The sequence below is a fragment of the Rhododendron vialii genome, chromosome 3a (assembly GCF_030253575.1).
Source record: "Rhododendron vialii isolate Sample 1 chromosome 3a, ASM3025357v1".
In the NCBI taxonomy this organism is placed as follows: domain Eukaryota; kingdom Viridiplantae; phylum Streptophyta; class Magnoliopsida; order Ericales; family Ericaceae; genus Rhododendron; species Rhododendron vialii.
In genome coordinates, this window is record NC_080559.1 from 14,526,797 (window position 1) to 14,547,854 (window position 21,058).

At 37.9% G+C, this 21,058-nt stretch overlaps 3 protein-coding genes across 3 annotated transcripts; all 3 read right to left on the minus strand.

Moving 5' to 3' along the window:
• Window positions 1–2,542: 2,542 nt before the first annotated feature.
• Window positions 2,543–2,998, minus strand: LOC131321128 (uncharacterized mitochondrial protein AtMg00310-like). The gene has a single exon (XM_058352138.1). It carries the CDS (start codon window positions 2,996–2,998, stop codon window positions 2,543–2,545), a length of 456 nt encoding a protein of 151 aa, XP_058208121.1.
• A 6,283-nt stretch (window positions 2,999–9,281) lies between these two features.
• LOC131319519 (probable histone H2B.1) lies at window positions 9,282–10,049 on the minus strand. The gene has a single exon (XM_058349801.1). The coding sequence runs from the start codon at window positions 9,968–9,970 to the stop codon at window positions 9,539–9,541; it is 432 nt and encodes a 143-aa protein (XP_058205784.1). The 5' UTR covers window positions 9,971–10,049; the 3' UTR covers window positions 9,282–9,538.
• A 7,497-nt stretch (window positions 10,050–17,546) lies between these two features.
• Window positions 17,547–18,953, minus strand: LOC131319413 (uncharacterized). Its single transcript, XM_058349643.1, has 2 exons — window positions 18,424–18,953; window positions 17,547–18,352 (listed from the first exon to the last, which is right to left on the minus strand). The coding sequence occupies exons 1-2, from the start codon at window positions 18,490–18,492 to the stop codon at window positions 17,855–17,857; spliced, it is 567 nt and encodes a 188-aa protein (XP_058205626.1). The 5' UTR covers window positions 18,493–18,953; the 3' UTR covers window positions 17,547–17,854.
• Between the last annotated feature and the right edge of the window lie 2,105 nt (window positions 18,954–21,058).

The window sequence follows — 21,058 nt, forward strand, 5'->3', positions numbered from 1 at the left end:
GAGGACAAGATTCTGCACACTTGCTTTCTCTCAAAGTCAAGAATTAAAGTCAGAAAAATGTGGTAGTTAATTGATTGCAACTTAAAGTTTGTACATATCATTATAATCTATTTCGCATTGGTTATCGCCTACATAAAATTAGTATTATCTCTTCATCCTTCAAAATTATTAGCTTAACTGCTTTTCCAACTTTTAGCAAGATAAAACAACCTTCGCAAGTGGGCCCATAATTAACTGAACACTTTGATTTTGCCATATATATGACTAATCATATGTTGAATAAGAGGGGATAACTTAGGCATAATTCATGACAACTTCTTCATGTTTTTTCCTTAATTGCATGTCGAGGACTTAATTTGAATGTTTCATTCGCGCTTTGTTAAAATTGTTTAATTTTTTTTATAACAAGAGGTGGTCAGGTCGGCTTGTGCATAACTCGCGTAATTTATAGGACCCTATCTCATTATCCACTAGCAAAGATTTTGATAAAGATTGGGGCAAAAACCTATATGAACTAGCCCATAAGAGCATCTCCAACCCATCTCCAAAATGGAGAATGAATTTTGACATATTGATGAAAGATTTTGTAATTTATTCCCTTTTTTGTAATTTTTTTTTTTTGTACTTTATGAAAGAATCTTAAAGGGACCTATCATATTTTTTTAGAGTTTTGATCTTCAAAATTACTTTTGGGTCTCCAAAAATTGGGACACCACCTCCATCATGGATTCGTGAGAACCTAGCTATTCAATTCCAACTAGTAACTGAAAAGTAAAATGGGTAGAGGGAACAAAACAGTGAAGTCAAAATTCTAAGACATAGGAGTAATAATTAAGGTGAAGTAGCACCTCTCTTTTTTCAACAATGCTACGTACATTTCTACCGACTACTTCTCTCTCATTTATGTGTTGGCTCCACATATTTAATTGTGAGATAAGCCTTACACATTTGTGAGAGACGAGTGGTCGGAGAGTGGCCAATAGGCGTGCTCATAGCATTATTGTAATTATGTCAAGTTTTTTTTGCCAAAAGGTTAGAGATTCCATTGATAACTTAAGGAGAAAACATCAAAGGGCACATCTATCCTTGGACAAAGGAGAGAATGGCCAATCAAGCGGATAGGCTTCCCAAATAGAAAGGCCTACACCTCCGAAATCCCTACCTACACGCTAAACAGTGAGCAACACAATTAGCATCACGCTTACTAAATACAAACGCACACGAAACAAAATTACATGCCATTCTTCTTATATCTTCGACAATGACCTCAACGCTATTGTCAACATTAACTTCTCTCTTGATCATATGAATGACATTCAGCGAGTCCCCTTCAACCAGTAAATTTTCTACTTCCAGAAAGGACGCAAAAATCAGCCCTTCGCGAGCCGCTATTGCCTCAGCAAACATCATTTAGTATAGTTTAACCTAAAAAAAAGAGATCCAAAAAAGTATTCCAAAACTAAATTTTGGGCCAAAGTGAAATAATATGAGTGATGATGTGTAATTAAGAAAAAAAAAAAACTCCACACTCTAACCCTAAAACAGCTTAACCTAAAAAAATTAAGAGAATTTAATTATAATGTCATTATCGACGTCCAAAATTAAAATCAGTTTTTTTTGGTACTCCGTATGTACATGACAAACATCATTTAGTATAGTTTTTGTAATGTTATTTTATTTTTTTCTGGAACAGATAACTATTAATATTGTAATGCATTTTTTTTTAATTTTTTTAATATACATTTCGCCACTGCGAAGATAAAATCCTAGTTCCGTCCTTAAACATTCCGTTCATTGGCAGACACCAATCTCGAACCCCAGCATGGGATCCATCTCCCGTGTTCTCACTTTCATGGTTTTCACAATCTCGGGCATCCAAAAATTCATCTGAGTCCTTAACAGCCAAATTAACTGCAGAATTATAATCAGATTCAGAAGTCTTGCTCGAGAACACAACCCCATTTTTACATTTCCACATCCTCTAAACAATCGAGCATGTCAGAGAGACAAGCCGATCCCTGTCCGAACAGCCCTTCCATCTGGCTAAGAGGGTTGTGAACCAGTCTCGGAAGTCACACCCCCCAACGGCAGCCGCATCCAGAGAGAGAGGGGAAGATTTCCAAACCGATTGCGCAAACCTGCATTGAGTAAAAAGATGGACAAGACTTTCCGGTTCTTCCAAACACACTGGACAGATAGGGTCTCCCACAAATTTCCTATGAAAAAGTACCTCTTTGACAGGGACTATGTTATGATAGCTCTTCCATAAAAAATGATTGATCCTACCCGGGGTGGGCGCGGCCCACAACTCATTCCTGATACGCTTGTCCTCCTCTCTTCTGCTTGACTCCCCTGTACCACGCTTACCGAGCATCCCATTCCGCTTGAAATTAAGGGTCAGTTCGTACCCCGATTTAATTGAATACAGACCATTCGAAGTGGGGTGCCAAATCAGTCTATCATTCATATCTGTAATCGGCAGAGCCATGGCCAGTACTTCCTTAGCCTCATCTTTGCAGAGCTCGTCATTCACAAGTTCCACTCACCATCTGTGGGAATGTTCATCAATTAGATCACTAACCAAAAGGTCCTCCCCCATAGGAGCCACCCTTCTCGGCTTGAAAGATCCCGTCCGAGAAAGCCAAGGATCCAAAGCCACTTTGATACTCGTTCCATTTCCTACCCTCCATCGAATCCCATTCTGGAGAATAATACGGCCCGCTAATACACTGCACCAAGCCCACAACGGATTAGCACTACACTCTGCTGAAAGGAACGTAGTGTTGGGATAATATCCGGCTTTTAGAACTCGAGCTACAAAGTACGAGGCTCCATCCATTAATAATCGCCAACCAAATTTCGCCAGCATGGCCAAATTAAAGCAAGAGACGTCCCTGAAGCCAAGTCCTCCTACAGGTTTCTTCTCCACCATTTTCTCCCAACTCATCCAGTGGATTTTCCTTTTGTCTGTTCCATCACCCCACCAAAACCGAGTCATTGTGGCATTTAGTTTGTTGCACACCGCACCCGGAAAACGGAAACAAGCCATAGCATAAATAGAAATTGCAAGCGCCACTGTCTTGAGCGTAATTTCTTTTCCAGATAGCGACAACTTCTTCCCTTTCTAATCTTCTGTAAGATGTCTCATCTTGTTAGTGATAGACTTCAACATTTCCGTCTTGAATCTGCCTATTTCCGCAAGAAGCCCCCGATATTTCCCCAAAAAAGAGTTTGAATACCCATCATACCTGATAAGTTCCGCCTCAACTCTACCGGTGTATTTTTGCTAAAGAAAACACCAGACTTTCCAAAATTAACCTCTTTTCCAGATGCTCTGCTATATTCTCCCAAAATATGAACCAAGTGATCCACATCGGTACTATTCACACGACCAAATACTAATAATGTATCATCCGCAAAAAAGAGGTGACTTACAGGTGGACCTCCTTGACTGAGACGAATCCCCCTATAGACCTTCCTCTCTTCTGCGTCCTTCAACATTCGGGAGAGACCCTCCGCCCAAATAAGAAAAAGGTAGGGAGACAGAGGGTCTCCTTGCCTAATTCCTCTTGACCTGAAACCATGACTTTCCCCATTAATGAGAACCGAGTAAGAGACTGTCGATAAGCATTCAAGAATCCAACTGACCCACTCAGGAGCAAAGCCCATTTTGAGCATCATCACTTCCAAAAATCTCCATTCCACACGGTCGAAGGCTTTGCTCATATCAATTTTAACCGCCATCCCATAGTTCCTCCCATACCTCTTATGCCAAGTTTACCCGATGAAAACAGTACACGGTTTTTTAGCGCAACTCCTGTTCCCGATAATTTCTGAATAATTATTAAATTGAATCTTAGAAAGGCTCGAAAATAGACGGACTCAACCTAGTTTAGTTTTAGTTTACTCAATTCAAAATCCAACTTCTATTTGCTTTTCAAATTAAATTAGAAATCAATTGGAAATACCGCAACTCAGCTTTTTACTCTCCGTTGACAATCTCGGATTCAGGATAATTGTTAAATATTCCCTGTTTTGTAAATTTATTTTTAGTAAGAAAACCGAAAACGATAGACCCAGCCCCATAGACCATCATGAGTTGGCAATGCTCCATAGAAGGAACAAACCTCCTCAAGTCGTGTTGCAAGGAGGCTGAGGTGTCGACCACTCCCTTTTTTGGATTTTAGTGTTGAAAGTGTATGCGTTGTTTTTGCAAAAAAAAAAAGAGAGAGGAGTTTTGCTATAAAAAAAGGGAGTGTAGAAATAAATTCCCTTCTACATAAGTTGTAGCACACAATGAATTAAGTATCTCAGAAATCTTCTTCTAATCTTTTCTCTCCTTGGTTTACCATTTTATCAGAGAATGAAGCTACTTGTATTCTTGCAATAGAGTGATCTTCCGAGTCTACCACTAGTCACCACAACCACTATGTTAACTAGTATCTACATTAGCCTGAGGCAATCGGAAGGAACATGTAACAACCTTCAATTCTACAACCCGTGTGGCTCTAAATACAGCTAAATGATAGACAGTGCATACTACAGCATAGGCAACCGACTCCAAGTTCTTGTCGGAAGTGCAGAGTTGAATCTGTCACTTACAAAAAGTAATGTACAATCTACAATTCTCATCCTAACATGTGCCTCGAACCCGACACGAGTTATTATTCCCCAGTTGAATTCCAAGGGGAAAAAAATGAATCATCACACAAAGCAAAAATCCAGCCACATGCATAAAACTTTGAGCATGAACAAACACACGTAAAGCAAAAATCCAACCACATGCATAAAACAAATACGAATTTATCCAAAAGAGACTAGCAGTCTTTTTTTCCTAACAAGTTGGCCCGTCCTCAAATGAAGTTTTACTATACAAGTGTTTTTAGTTATTTTAGGCCAGAGGTTAATGCAACAGTAGTTGCATCAAGGCTTTGGTTAGGAGGTCTTACATTGTAAGTCTCTCGTATAAGTTTGTTCCCCGTTTGCATCTAGCTTCTCAGAATGTATAGATGTTTGCATCTCCATGTTCAGGGCAAGGTTGCATGTAACCAAGGGTGTGGGACAACATGATACAAATTCTTGGGCTCATTTTGCTAACAGTTTAAACTTTTGGGGAAGCTGACCATCTAAAACATGCAACACTAGTTCAAAGTATTTTGCACAGACTAGAGGAAGAACATTGTCCTCCTTTTCTTCCCTACCAATATTTATTCTGATTTTAACTTTGACATATTAACAGGAAAAAGGCGGAGATGGGGTTGAGGATTGTTAAAGATTTAAAATTACAAGACTTCACCGAATGAATGATAACAGCAAAGATACCTTTGCGATGGAGAGCTATGCCATGATGGAGCGGGGTACGAATATTGGGATTGAGTGCGTATCCAAGGATTGGTCCTCCCTAAAGCCTAGATCTAATGCACAACCATAAAAGAAAAACAATTCCATCACTGCGGTCCTGTTGCATCATGAAACTATCGCAAAAATAAATAAATAAATAAATAAAATCCCCAACTCTCAAAGGTCATAAAGGAAAGCAAAATAATTCACGTCGCAAATCACAATTAACAGCAACAGGTAATCGCTCCCTCAAAGCTAAAACAACTTCAGTGCTCCCCAATACTAATGAATTTACCCAAATTCACATTTAAAGTCACTTGAACACGTACATCAAAAATAATGGATGTGCCTTCCGTACATTTAAAGTCACCTGAAACGTTTTATCAAACGCGTAGAAGGCTAGTTAGAAGACGTTGATAAAGTCAACATTTGGGCGGGATAAAGAAGAAAGAAAGAAAAGAAACAGTGGTCAGTCCTCCTTGAAAAAACGGTTATTAGTTGTTAAAGAAACCATTAGCGTGATTTCAAGTCCTGCAGTCCTCCTTTGATTTCAAAATAGTTGGTTTTTAAAAGAACTCACGTCAGTTCTGATATCCTCTCTCTCTCTCTCTCTCTCTCTCTCTCTAGAAAAATGGGAATTCTGTTCCTTACTACTACTACTACTACTTCTTCTTCTACTTACGTCAGCCTGATATCTCCTCTCTCTCGAAAAGTTTCTTGTTCCTTACTTCTCTTCTTGCAGGTAATGGAGTTGTACTTCCCCCCTCTTCCCCCCTCATCGGTTCTTGTTAATTCACTGCCGGTAGAAACCACTCCCATGGAACTGATGAATACCTTCTTGCGTGTCAGGTACGTGGCTGGCCTGAGAGTCGCCCACCATCGACACCCCTACTTCCGGCCGTTGGAAGGGGAGGGTATCTGGTATATATTTGGACAAGATTTTTTGAAGGGGAAGAGTATATTTGTATTTCACTTTGAACTTGAACTTTTTGACATAGTGCATAATGAGTAAAACCCATCCATATTTATAGCGCTCTATGGAAGGTTCTAGTTATCTCCTCTCTCCCTCTCGCAAAGTTTCTTGTTCCTTACTTCTCTTCTTCTTTCACTGCTTTATGGTAATGGAGTTGCACTTCCCCCTTCTTCCCCCCGGTTCTTGTTACTTCATTGCCGATAGAAAGCACTCCCATGGAACTGATGAATACCTTCTTGCGTGTCAGGTACGTGGCTGGCCTGGCTAAGAGTCGCCCACCATCGACACCCCTGCTTCTGGCTATTGGAAGGGGAGGGTATCTAGTATATATTTGGACAAAAAATTTGAAGGGGAAGAGTATTTGTATTTCACTTTGACCTTGAACTTTTTGACATAGTACATAATGAGTAGAACCCATCCATATTTATAGCGCTCTATGGAAGGTTCTAGATATATTTTTACAAGATAGTTTATAGGTAGTTTCTAGATTTTACATGTGACTTATACTCATAACAAATATCTAGATATTTTCCAAGGATTTTCTAGAAGAATTCTAGAAACTAGACCTTCTAGAAACAAGATATTTATACTTCTCGACACACCCTGCTTCCGGGCTATTGGAAGGGGAGGGTATCTAGTATATATATTTGGTCAAGATTTTTTTGAAGGGGAAGAGTATTTGTATTTCACTTTGAACTTGATCTTTTTTGACATAGTACATAATGAATAGAACCCATCTATATTTATAGTGTTCTATGGAAGGTTCTAGATATATTTTTACAAGATAGTTTATAGGTAGCTTCTAGATTTTACATGTGAATTATACTCACAACAAATATCTAGACTTCTTTATTGGGCTTGTCTTGGACTTATTTTACTTGGGCCAAAATACTAATAAATCAAGTTTATGCTCCAACACCAACAGGGTTTGCGTACGTAGATTACGCTTCTCGAGATGCTGGTATGTTTGAGTTCTTGGCTTCTTTTTTCAAACAATAAGGATACAATCCTTTTAATAATTTCCCAAACATTTTCGTTCTTGAACATGACTTTGTTTTCTAGTGTGGTGGGCCCAAACTACGCAGTTTTGGGTGCGAATTTCTGTATCGCGTTTATTATTTCGTGCATTACCTTTTGAAACCTTTTTGCATCGATTAGGGGTGAAATAAATATTGGTGAAGCCAAACCAACGAAAGGAAAAAATTGATTTGATCTAGTTTTCTAGCATTGGTCCGGGTCTGGTTTCAAATTTATCAAGAGAAAGTATAAAAACTGTTGGAAATTTACGGAATTTCGAGTGAATGAAACCGGTATTTTGGAGGGTCTTCCGAGGCAACCAGTCCCGAGTTCGTTGTATCTGGACGCACCACAATCAATAGACGTATTGATGTGTGTAGCCGTAACTCCCGTAACCCCTCTACCTTGATGGCAGCATTACTCCTCCCTCTTGATGGCAGAAATCAATTCCAAAATTCAATGGGTAGAATCATTGCAGGAGTTATTCAGCCCTCATCCACCTTATAAATTGAAGCATCACGTTTTTGGAGGAACACAAGCAAACTCACAACTTTCCAGCAAATTCTGAAATTCATGTCGTACCGTTTTTAATCATGTCGTGCATGTTTAAAGATGTCAAACGGGCCATGCCGTTTGACCCCTATATGCTATAGCAATTGACATCTCATGTGACTCAAAACTATTTTTGTTAATGGCTTAATGCAATTGTGTGACTACGATACAAGAGGCCCGTTTTTATATAATAGAATTATATAATATATACTACCTCCGTCTCAATTTAATTGTCACTTTTGAGAGTTCGTGTCACTTTTCAATTGATTATATCTTGTAATTTATAATGTTTTAGGTTATTTTGAAAACATTGTATTATAGAACAAATCGAGATCTATCAAACAAGATTCATATTGCAAAAAAATTCATTACCAATTTAAAGATATAACTAGTTTTTTTATCCGGTTAAAATAGAACTGGGACAAATAAATTGGGACGGATGGAGTATATATATTAGTTGTTCAAATTATAAGCACAATAAAATTGTTGACCTTAGTGGTTTGAGATGTGTGTCAAATTCCCAAGGGCTTGGGTTCGAACCCTATAGAAATTATTTTTTTAAAACCAAATTTATCATTAGTTGTTCCAAGTAAAACATAATATGACTAAATGGCCAAGGTTGTTTGTGATGTGTGAGAAGTTCCATAGGACTTGGGTTTGAATCACATGGAGGTTTTTCTTTAAAATTAGTTTTTTATTTATTGTTAGTTGTTCCAATTTAAAAGCTTATTTTTTTATAAATTATGAAACTAAAATGCCTTATTTTGTAATTAAAATTTTTGTTAGTTAATCATATTATATTTATGAGTCACAAGTCTAATCAATTTTTTTTTTTTGTGTGCCTTGTGCCATGCCCTTTCGTACCTGTCAATCCGTGTCGTGCTCATGCTTGTGCTCAACTAAAATCGAGTTGTGCCATGCCCGTAAACTCGTGCCTTGCCCGACTAGGCCTAGAACCATGTCGTGCTCATGCCCGACTAAACTGTGTTGTGTCATGCCGTGTCCACCCGCTTCCATGCCCTGTGTCAGTCCACGTGCCCACTAAAACCATGTTGTGTCATGTCGTGTCCAACCAAAACCATGCCCCATGCCCGTCTACATGCTTACTAAAACCATACTGTGCCATGTCACATTTAACTATATCGTGCCATTATTGTGTCAACCCATATCAACTCATTTAACACTCTTATTTTTCTATATTTCTCTTCACTTATCACCTCTATTATTTTTCAAAAAAAATTTCAAATACCAATCCAAACATAAAATAAATGAAAACAGTATCTTTGACTGCAGGCAAAGTTCCTAAAATTATCAAATTCAAAGAAACTCGATGTGTGAGAAAATCCCAAGCAACAAGAACATCAATCCAATGTCAAACAGAAACAACACGACCAGTAAATTACCCCCAGAAATTTCAAGTCCTATTCATTACCGCAAGCAAAATAACATGACATAAACTTCCATTCCGTAGAATGCTAAACCTTTACATTCATAAACCCTAGTTCTAAAAACCCCCCAAAATCAAATACCCACCATCGCCACAAACCCTAACTTTACATAACCTTCATTCCGTAGAATATACTATACCTTTACATATTATAAACCCTTGGTTCCAAAATACAACCAACCGCCACCGCCACAAACCCCTAACATTTCTCAAGCGCTAGTAAACTTGGCAACAGCCTTGGTCCCTTCCGAAACCGCGTGCTTAGCCAGTTCCCCGGGCAGAACCAGCCTCACGGCCGTCTGAATCTCCCTCGAGGCAAGCGTGTGCTTCTTGTTGATCTTGGCGAGCCTGGAGGCCTCCTGGGCGAGCTTCTCGAAGATGTCGTTGATGAAGCTGTTCATGATCCCCATGGCCTTGCTTGAGATCCCGATGTCGGGGTGGACCTGCTTCAGGACCTTGTATATGTACATCTTGTACGTCTCCACGTTCTTCTTCGACCTCTTCTTCTTCTTCTCCCCCGCTGACGTCGCGGAGGCTTCCTTCGGGAGCTTCTTGTCCGCCTTGGGCTTCTTCTCCGCCGGTGCCTTTTCGGCTGCTGCTGGCTTTTCCTCCGCTGGTTTCTTCTCTCCCTTGGGCGCCATTGGTGAGTTTGTGATGACTGATGAGAACGTAGAGAGAGAGAGGCGAGTAGCGTATGAGTGAGAGGAATGTGGAGTGAGATGAAGCGGTGGGGTGGTGGTTTATATAGGGGTTAGGGGATGGATTCTGATTGGTTGGTTTAGTGGGGCGCGGATCGTGGATGTGGGCTGTTGATTTTTTTAATACGGGAAGGGACGGCGAAGATTTGTTTATTGCCAAAGTCTAGTTCAACTTCTTTCGTTTTTTTTTTTGTTTTTGGGACCCACTAGTATTTTGAAATTTCAGTTTGGCAGTCTTGGGAAATGGGAAGGAGGTATTTTGGCGGGAGGGTAGTTTGGAAAAGCGCAAATGGGGCACGTGGTGCTAGTATCGTGGCTCGATTTGCTGACATAATGAAGGTGGGTCCTTTTGGTTTTGGTGTGTAGTCAACTCAGACTCAGGTTTGGCGTGTAGACGTGTATGTAGTGCGTAGATTCTTTTCCCTTGGACAAAAAAGTGAGCTTATTAATAAATCAGCGTGGCAACCCCGATTTAGGACGGTTCCGATAATCACAAAATCGAATCTTATGTTTTGGATTGAATTCGGGGATTAGTGATTCTGATATAAATTTTAGAATTAAAAAGTCATGAGATACGGTTTAGTCCACGAATTTTTATTTTGAAACAGTGAATTAATCGAATCGAACCATGTGATATTAAAAAATAATAAATAAAACATATATACATGTGTGTGTATATATATATATATATATATATGTATGTATATGTAATATTTCGTAAATAAAACTCGGTATAATTTTATCAAGTGTTATAAAAAAATACTAATTATTTAACTTAATGAGATAGATTTTAATATTATACTACTCCCTCCGTCCCTTTTTAAGTGTCCTGCTTCGTAATTCCAACTTATTAAAAAGACATCATCATTATACCTTTCACATCAACTTTTTCCTCCACTTTCCCTACTTACCCATCATCATTACACTTTTACTCACTTATTTTTTAAAATGGAATCTACTTTTAGGGACAAAATAGACAATTCATCAACTTTTACCCACTAACTTTACAAAATGGACACTTATTAAGGGACAGCCCAAAATGAAATACCGGACTATAAATAAGGGACGGAGGGAGTATAAAACTTAAGGGAGTAAATTGTAACTTCATTCCTAGAGCAAAAGGAAAACGTTATCAGTAATGCATCATTACATTGTTAGTTGCTGACTTGCTATAATGTTTGGTTGCATATTAATTTTTGTGTTTACTTAATCCTTGGCTAGTGTTTGTGGAATCTGAAATTTGTATGCAAGATAATGTTAGAGTCCGTTTCAGAACACCTTCTTAAAAAATAAGTACTTATTCCACATTTTCAAACTCAAAAATAATATAAACGAAAAATAAATTTTCAATTTTTTTGCACCGTATTAAAGATCTCATTGAGATCTCTTAAACAAGATCTTTTTCTTTTTGGTAAATTCTCTTAAACAAGATTCATATTGCATATTTTTATATTTCAATAAGCTCATTAGTTTTGAGCTTGAAATTGCCTTCTTAAAAAATAATTACTTATTCGGCTTTCTGGAACGGGGCATAAGTTTTTTTTTTTTTTTTGGCGTGTGTGGCAAGAATTTGACGTTTTTGGTTGCATTTGCCATTAGTGTTTATGGGATGTTGTCTGTGAATAAAATCGGGACCGAACCGTAACTCACGAATTATGATTGGATTCATAGTATTCCAATATTAATTCGTACCGTGGTCAACCCCTACCCTAATCAACTGGGGAATCTAATCGATTCAGAATGTTCGGACTTAAGCCATAGTTGACCGGCTGGGGAGGAAATCCTCGTTCATCACCACGTCTATGAATTGGAGGTTGGATCCGATCAATTTGGTACCAACCAGTTCAGTCCATTTAGTGCATCCGGACCGTCCAAACTGTTCAAAAGTATTTTGGACGACCTAGTTTTAAAGGGGGTGTTTTTTATTTATTTTTTTTCTAAAACACCCTTTTTAAATTTGGGCCGTCCAAAAGTGTTTTGGGCGCCCAAAATACTTTTGAACGGCCGGATGCACCAAATGGACCGAACTGATCGATAGCCAATTGGCAAGATCCACCCATGAATTGGTCAGGTTTTGATTTTGGACGTTGAAAAAAATTTGGATCCAGTTGTGTTTGGTTTTGGTTGTAGTAAACCGAATAAAGTATACTGTGGCCTCGATCCAGAAATCCAAATAAGTATTTAAAAAATAAGGACCTATTTTCAAGGTTAAAAATAATGGGTTTAAGAAATAAATTTTTAATTTTTTTCTGCAGGGTTTGATAGATCTCAATAAGAACTATCAAACAAGATCCACATTGCATATTTTTTTAATTTCAATAAACTCATTATTTTTAAGCTTGACCATTGCCGAAAACCGAGTAAACCGGTCCAAAACCTAAGTTGCTTAGTCCGGTTTTGGATTTGAAACCTCGAAAACTTATAAACTGGTTTAATTGTGAAATTTTAGTCAAAAGTAGGACCAAACCGGAGCGATTTCACCCCTACTGAAAGTGTTTCAAGCATATTGTGGGTCTTGATGTGATTATCATTTAAGCAAAAAAATTGATTGATTAGAAAACGCAAAATAAACTTTGACCAATCGTATTTTTATGAAAAAACTGACCGTTCATTTCTTTATGACACACTTAGGTCAAATTGGATACCGATTTTTTATTGATCTACTTTTCTTTCTTGGCCAATTAAAAACACTATAAATCTTGCAAAATAAATAATCTGAATCATCAAATAAAATTGTGATAGTCATATTTTAGATTAAAAAAATGATCTTAATTCTGTTGGGATGGTTCAAATTCCAAATAACTCAAAAGCCTTGCACATGGTTGAAATCTTTTCTGTTTTTCCCCAAGTGCTAGTTGTTGTGCTAGCTGTCGCTGTTTCTTACTTTTTTCCAATACCGTGACCTTCAAACTTCTGACTTCTCCTTGCTGGGCAAATGTACATGTGTTATTAATGCCTGGGTTGGTAGGTGTATATAATGGCATGTCAGGCTTTGTTCGGCTAAATAATCAATTTTTGATTATTTTTTGTTTTTATCGATTTTTTTTTTTGGTATTTGTTAGCTTTTTGTTATTCAATTTTTTTTAAAATTATTGCTTCGTCATGACGAAAAGAATTTATAAAGTAAAAAATTGTGACCGAAACTCAATTTTTTTGAATAAAGACAAAAATAAGTCAATTTTTTCGTCTTTATTCAAAAAATAGTTGGATTTTGATCATAATTTTTTATTTTTTAGATTCCTTTCGTCATGACGAAATAATATATAATCCTCAAAAAATTGACAAAAAAATAACAAATGCGAATTTTTTTTGAACAAAGACAAAAAAAAAATCCAAGATGGATTGTTTAGCCGAACAAGAACAAGGCCAAAGTGTTTTTCGGTACTGAGAGTGAGGTGAAAAACTGTGAGAGTGTGTTTTGTATGAGTGAGTGTATAAGAGTTGAGTAAGAGTTATTTCATACTCAAGGGTCCGATTGGATGGCGTATGTGTTTTGGGTGTATTATTTATGAAGCGGGATAAGATAGTAAGAAGTATTAGTTAAGGAGGGAGGACCCACGTTGATGTGACATTTATAGAGGGTGTATTAAAAAGTAGATGGTCTGGATGAGGTATTAGAGAATGGGGATAAAATAATACGTGGTTTGGATGGAGGACAAAATGGGGGGATAAGAAAGGGGGGATAATGTAAAAAGCTGTCAAATGACTCTTTTACCCTTATACAGTCCCAAACTCGTAACAATTATTAAATTAGTTATATAATTGTAAAATTCAATAAATTTAATTACTTTTGGACAATTAAGCTATAATAATTTATTTTAATGATAAGCTAATTAATTGTATAAATTTAAAATATGTTTTTTAAAGTGTTTTATTATCCGAATTTTTCAAATATTTTTTGAAATACAAAATGTAAAAATGTTAAGTTTGGTTTTGAATTTGTTTTTTTTTTTTTTTGGCTGTGGAATGATTAGAGGATATTGGAGGAATAACTTATTATTGTCGTAGATGTTTGGTGCCAAATTAGTTTTGAACATAGTTGGGGTTTATGGAATGGTTCTCCTGTTTTGAAAAGAAGTACCGCTATGGTATAATCCATGCTTACTTGTTGCTTATTCGTTCTTGTCATTCTTGTTTGATATTGATCAGACAGAAGAGCAAAATTAGCTGCTCCGTCAAACTTCAGTGAGTTTACGGTCGAAGCCAATTGAGAGACTGAAGACGAAGATTGTTTGCACAATTGGTCCTTCCACCAACACCAGGGAAATGATATGGAAGTTGATGATTTAGCATCCAATTTTCTACTTATAAACTTTGTAGAGATGTTATATATTTGTACTGAAACATTATTGCATGGGTTTGTTGTTTTTTTTGTATAAAAACATGAGTTATCTTTTGTCATTCAAGAAATTTGATTCGAAAGTAACAACTTCATTGCATTCAAGAATTTCATACAAAATTCATACTCAATTCCAAAGTATCTTGCTCCATTCAAGAATTTCATACTAACATATCATAACAAAGTAACAACTCATTCCCATTCAAGAAATTCATATATAAATGAAATAAAATTTAACTATTCCTAAAAAATAACTCATTACAAATGGTTCTAAATGCCCCTAACTAAAAACATGAACGGGAAAGAAATTCTTGGTCTTCCTTTGCTTCTTTTCCCGTGGGACTTGGTGACGGAGAGCTTGGATACGTGTCGAACACTTGTAAGAAAATCTTGGTCTTCCTTTGCTTCTTTTTCCCGCGGGACTTGGTGACGGAGAGCTTGGATACGTGTTGAACACTTGTTAACATAGCTCAGATAATTTGTAAGTTTATATAAACCGTTTTTTGAAGAACTAGTAGGCTGCAGTATTAGTTGTCAATTTGACCTTCTAATATTGCCTCGCTTAAGTCCTCAACGCTTCTTTTATAAATTTCTCATCACGACCAATAAATTTCTCATATATTGTACAACAACACACTGCCCGCTGAAAACTGCATGCTAAACCCAGAAATACCACAAAACAGCAACAAAATACCCATAAACCTACTGAAAACTACAATTTTGAAGCATAATAATGCAATTTTTGAAGCATAAAACTACAATTCAACTCAAAATAGCCAACAATAACCTGTGTCCAAACTGTGTCCAAGTCCAAAACTGTATTCAAACTCCACTAACCAATTAACCAAGCAACCAAAGCCCCCAATCCATAGGCTGCAGTAAAACTGCAGTTCACACAGAGTTGAAAACTGGAAAAAAAACATGCCAAAGGTTGTCAAAATCATTCCTAATAACTTGCCAACACCTGTCATAGCCATTCATAACCATTTTAAACCTGTCTTACAACACTTTTGGCTCAGATAATGTATCATCATAGCCTAATATTATTCATAACAACCTGTCATGACAATTCAAAACAAAGAATAGCCATTCATAGTCCTTAAACAGAACCGAACAACATGGAAACAGTAGAAAACGACATAGCAATTGAAGCACCAGTAGCAGCAGCACAAACAGAAACCTAAACAACACAAAACAGCAAGAAAACTCATGACAATAGCTCGGCAAAAGGGTACTCAGAGTTGAAAACTTGTCTGGGCTCAGAAAATATAAGTTGGGAATCATAAGGGTACTCGTGGCTGTATTTAATTATACCCGCCAAAGTATCTACCTTAATTATTCATTGAATTCATTCGTCATTGCCCACATAAGGGTACTCATGGCTGCATTTAGTTGATTTATGGGTTTGGCATGCTGTTTTCTGCATTTTAGCATGGTGTCTAGTGCCAAGTAAAAGCTATGATACTTGCATTTTGCAATGGACTGCAATCACACACATGCACACTATGTAGGTGCCAGCAAGCACACCAAAAAACTGGTGAGGGCTCAGCAAATTTAAGTTAGGAATGAAAAGGGTACTCATGGCTGCAGTTTGGACACACACACACAGAGCAGTAGCAACAGTTGCACTTGCATAGCAATGTGCAGTAAAACTGCATTCAAACCTTAAAATGTTTGAACCAAAAACCTGCTGCACACACAACTATCAATTTGAAGAAAAAAAAACCCTGCACACTGCATGCTGAAGCGTGACCAAAAACCTGCCAGAACAGCAACAACAACACAAAAAATTTCAGCAGTCCAAAAACTTTCAACAGTCCAAAAACAACAACAGCAGCAACACACAATACACACACCCATAGCAGTCCAAAAACAGGTACTAATGCAGTTTGAAAGCAACCTTAGGCTCAGATCAAATATCATCACAGCCAAACCCACAAAACAACAGAAAAATGCATAACACAATACTTAAACAGTAGAAAAAGTGCATGGTAAATGCAGAAAAACAGCACTTAAACAGCAGAAAAATGGCATGGTCAATGTAGAAAACAGCACTTCATAAGCAGAAAACTACCCTCCAACAGAACAGAATAGCATGGTAATAGCAAAAAACTGCCCTCAAACAGAACAGAATAGCATGGTAACAGCAGAAAACAACATTGCCAATCAAATTTGGCTCAGCTTTTACAACATCATAGCCACCTGTAACACACACTCACTTAACATAGCAATTGAAACACAAACAGCAGCAGCACAAACAGAAAGCTAAGCTAGTTATAGCCAGATCATACCCACCAATATATGTCAAACCACCTGTCCTTAAGCTCAGAACAAATATCATCATAGCCAGTCCACTAATTTTACCAACTAACCTGTTGTTCATGGGGTTTTTTAACCAACAAACCACTGAGTTTTCAACCATCAACCAAAACTTAACTTGGACAAAAAATCTGTCCTTTTTTTAACCACAAAACCTGCACTTTTAAAACAAAAACCTGCTGCACACATAGCACTTAACTGAGCACACACACACAGCCTGCCAATTGCATGGTAAACCCATAAACAGCACAAAACAACAAGAAAATCCATGAACATAGCATGCTAAAAGGGTACTCAGAGCTGAAAATTTTTTTGGGCTCAGAAAATATAAGTTATGAATCATAAGGGTACTCATCGCTACATTTAATTATACCCCGCCAAGGTATCTACCTTAATTATTCATTGAATTCATTCATTATTGCCCAGATAAGGGTACTCATGGCTGCATGTAGTTGATTTATGGGTTTGGCATGCTGTTTTCTGTAGTTTAGCATGGTGTCTAATGCCAAGTAAAACCTGTGATACTTGTACTTTGCATTGGACTGCAATCACACACACACACACACACACACACACTGTCTAGTTGCCAGCAAGCATAACTAAAAAATGGTGAGGGCTCAGCAAATATAAGTTGGGAATGAAAAGGGTACTCATGGCTGCATTTAATTATACCCCGCCAAGGTATCTACCTTCATTAACAAGTGAACTCATTCATCATTGCCCATAACCTGTCATGCAAATATTTTTCACGGTTAGAATATCACATTTAGCAAAAGATACACCAAATGCAACAATATATAGCATTGTGATCATCGAACCAAGGTTTAGTGTCAAAAGATTACAAAATTTAATGCTCACACATCCATTGGCTCTTACTTACACAAAAAATTGGTACCACTAGTTATAAAAGTACTTAGTTACACAAAAAATGTCAACCCTATTTATATCATTTGCAATATTGGCCTCTTCAAAAATAGGTACCAATATTCTCACTCTTGGCCACTTCAAATTGGTCCATAGACCTCACCATTGAGGATGGCCTTAACATATTCTTGTCTCTCCTCCTCTTTACACCCATAGAAGTTGTCCACCATCTGTTCCTCTTCGCAAATAACAGCATTTAACTTGAATTTTTGTGTAAGTGTGATATTAAGCTTCCCGACCTCGTTCTAAACGTTCAATCGGCGTTTTGATAGGTCTCTTTCATACCCAACTGAGTTTACCATTTCCTCCATATGGCTCGATGTATCATTCAGAAAAGCATTCATGTTTGCATGGAAGGATTCTTCCTCCTCACCCATTCTTGTCCTCTTCCTCCCCTTCTTAGGTGCAGGATTAGTCGGAGCCGAGGTGGGTCGGGGAGTGGCGGTCGGGAGTGACCTATGCGGTGTGGAGGTAGGAGGTGTGGAGGCCAGAGGTGTAGAGTTCGGACGTGTGGGAGTAAGGGTGGGAGTGGAAGGGGTTTCATTGAAGAAGGAACCGTCAAATTCTGGACCAAAGTGGGTCATGTAAACATCATCTGATTCACAAAATACATCCGGCATTGCCATTTGCACCGGATCCTCCGCACCCTCCCCCGTTGCCTTATCCTTCCCAAAGAGGACAACCCAATCATCAAACATTGGGAATGGCTTCATGTTCATGCCTTTGGCCTTTTTTAGGCAGGCCTACACAAATATTGGAAGTTATTAGTACGAAATCTCATACATTAACTATCAAATAAAACATTGATAGTTACCTTTACGTACTCCGCCCACACCGTTGGGTCATCGACCACAATGCGTTTGTTGGTATGGTCCCAACTCATCCCACTAAGATCTGTTATGTCAAGTATCTTATGGTATGTTTGTTTTTAATACCTAACTTTTGAGTCGATGTGAGGGTTCGCCTTAATGTTAGCATAAGGCAAGACCTTTGCCAACTCGACCTCACAGTGTGTGAAGAACCCGGGTCTAAACCCATTTTCAGCAGGCCACTTCCACTTTTCAGAAACCTCATTGATCATAACCTTGAGTAAGGTATCCTCTTCCACTTGCCTCCAAGTCTTACGGGGCTTTTTGGAAGGACCTTCAATTTCAGCAAGTTCGGGTTCTTCGGTAGTCATTGCTGCTAAGTGCATTCAAGTAGTACAAGGTATATAAAAAGAGTATGACATTGAATAATGACTTCAATTAACTAGGAAAGCGGGATGTCACAATACTTAAACACTGAAAGTTACACATTGAAAGTTACAAAATCGTACCACACAAGAATTACTTAGTTCAATTAAAAGTATTTCAAACACTTATTAATACAAATGTCTCAAATATTTTCCACTAGTCCCCCACCATTGCCTAACCAATTGTTAAACATAGCGGTAGCCAATGCATCCCTCCCCGCAGTCCATTCATTGGAAGCCTCGACGGTACTAATGTTGTCATCAACCTCCACATTATGTAGATTGTCTTGTTCCCATTGTGTATACTCAGCCTCAATAGGATCGTTCGGCATTTCTCTCTTAATGAGGTTATGGACAAGGCAACAAGCTGTCACAATACGACATTGAGTCCTTATGGGGTAATGGGAGGCACATTTCAATAGTGTGAATCGCATCTTAAGTACACCAAAGCTCTTCTCAATGACATTCCTAGCTTGGGAATGCTTCATGTTGAAGTACTCCTCTTTCGTAGCCGGGACGCCACCTTGCCTCCAAATGTTAATATGATACCGTTGGCCGCGGTATGGTGCTAGAAAACCATCCCCATTTGTGTAGTCACCATCCACAAAGGTAGTAATATCTTGTAACCAATGGAAGTTACGACATTGACTGTGGAAAATGTAATGGACTCAAAGGAAACATGAACTTAGGATTTGAAATGTACCATGTGGGACTTTCAAGCCAGTGGGTCTTGTAATGGCATTGTGAAGAATTCTAGAGTCTGTGGCCGAGCCTTCCCAATCAGACAATACATAGGAGAATTTTTGATCTTGAGTACAAACACCTAAGACATTAGTAGAGATTTCACCCTTTCTTGACCTATACCGTGGCTTGTCAACTGTCGGGAGATTAACTGGCACGTATGTCACATCCAAAGCCCCAAGACAATTTTAGAAGAAATTATGAAACAAGTGAAGTGAGAACTTATGGGGAAGAGTACTTATGGGAGAGTTTATGATTGAAAATGGAAGACATTGCATTCATTGAACTCGAGTGTACCTGAAACCAACTCCATTTACTGTCGTGGTAGTTAGGAGGAATAGGCTCGGGCTTTTCTAGGAGCATGTTGTAAAGCCGCAAGATGGCTTGGAGCACGGCATTAAAATGCCTGCTCACTGTTTCACCCGATCTCCAAAACTCATATTTCGTACGCCTCTGCTTTGTATGGTGTGAAATGATCCACAAGAAAATGGCAACCCTCTCTTCAAGACATACGTAGCGTGAGTCCCCTAATCCAACACCTCGGACTAAAAAGCACAACCTCATGAACGTATATCTATTCACTCTCAACTGATCGTAGCAATCACTTTCATTACCCCTCTTGCCTATTGAGGTTATCTATTTGGGTCTGGTAAAAGTTCAGATTAGGAGACAAGTGTGGACATGGACGTCGTTTTGTGGAGGTGATGAAGAAGTAAAGGCGAAACACAACCAATATAGAAGTAACAAAGGCGGATAACGCCATGACCGCCTTTTCGTTTCTTCTCCTCCTTATTTGGGTTATGTTTTTCCTTGCCATCCTATCAACCCTAAAAACAATTATCGTACGTATTAGTGAATGTGATACAATAACCTATATTTTGTGCCTTTAACAAGACGAATGTGATATAATGCATGATGCAATTCCTCAAAATGAGCTAACTATTCATACCTCATTCATGTTGTTTGGTGTGAATATGGAATGCAAGCCAGTTGAAAAAGACAAATGAATGGAACTCCATGCATATAATGGAACCCTAAAAGAATATTATGATGAGCTGACTATTCAAACCAATGAAAGAATATTATGATGCTCTCATCTTCCGAAGACCATTGAAATATTCAATCAATGGCAGACCAAATCGTCATAAAATTCTTAAACTTTCAACACAACCCCTAGATAATTTGACCTTTTACTGCAAAGTTAATTGGAACACCATTGAAAATTGAGAACATGATCATATTCCAGGTCAAGAATTTAGACGAAGGTAAAGTTCAACTATAGTTTGTCACGAACACTTAGCATATGGGAAACAACTAAAGCTACTTTTGATTTATGATGAGAGCAACACGCCTTCACCTTATAAAGCAACCAATTGTATTGATGTTCTGGTGCAATCAATGACAAATACAGCAAGAAGAAACTATACTACAAAATAATGTCTAATAGCTAGAAAAAACGATACAGAAACAGTAC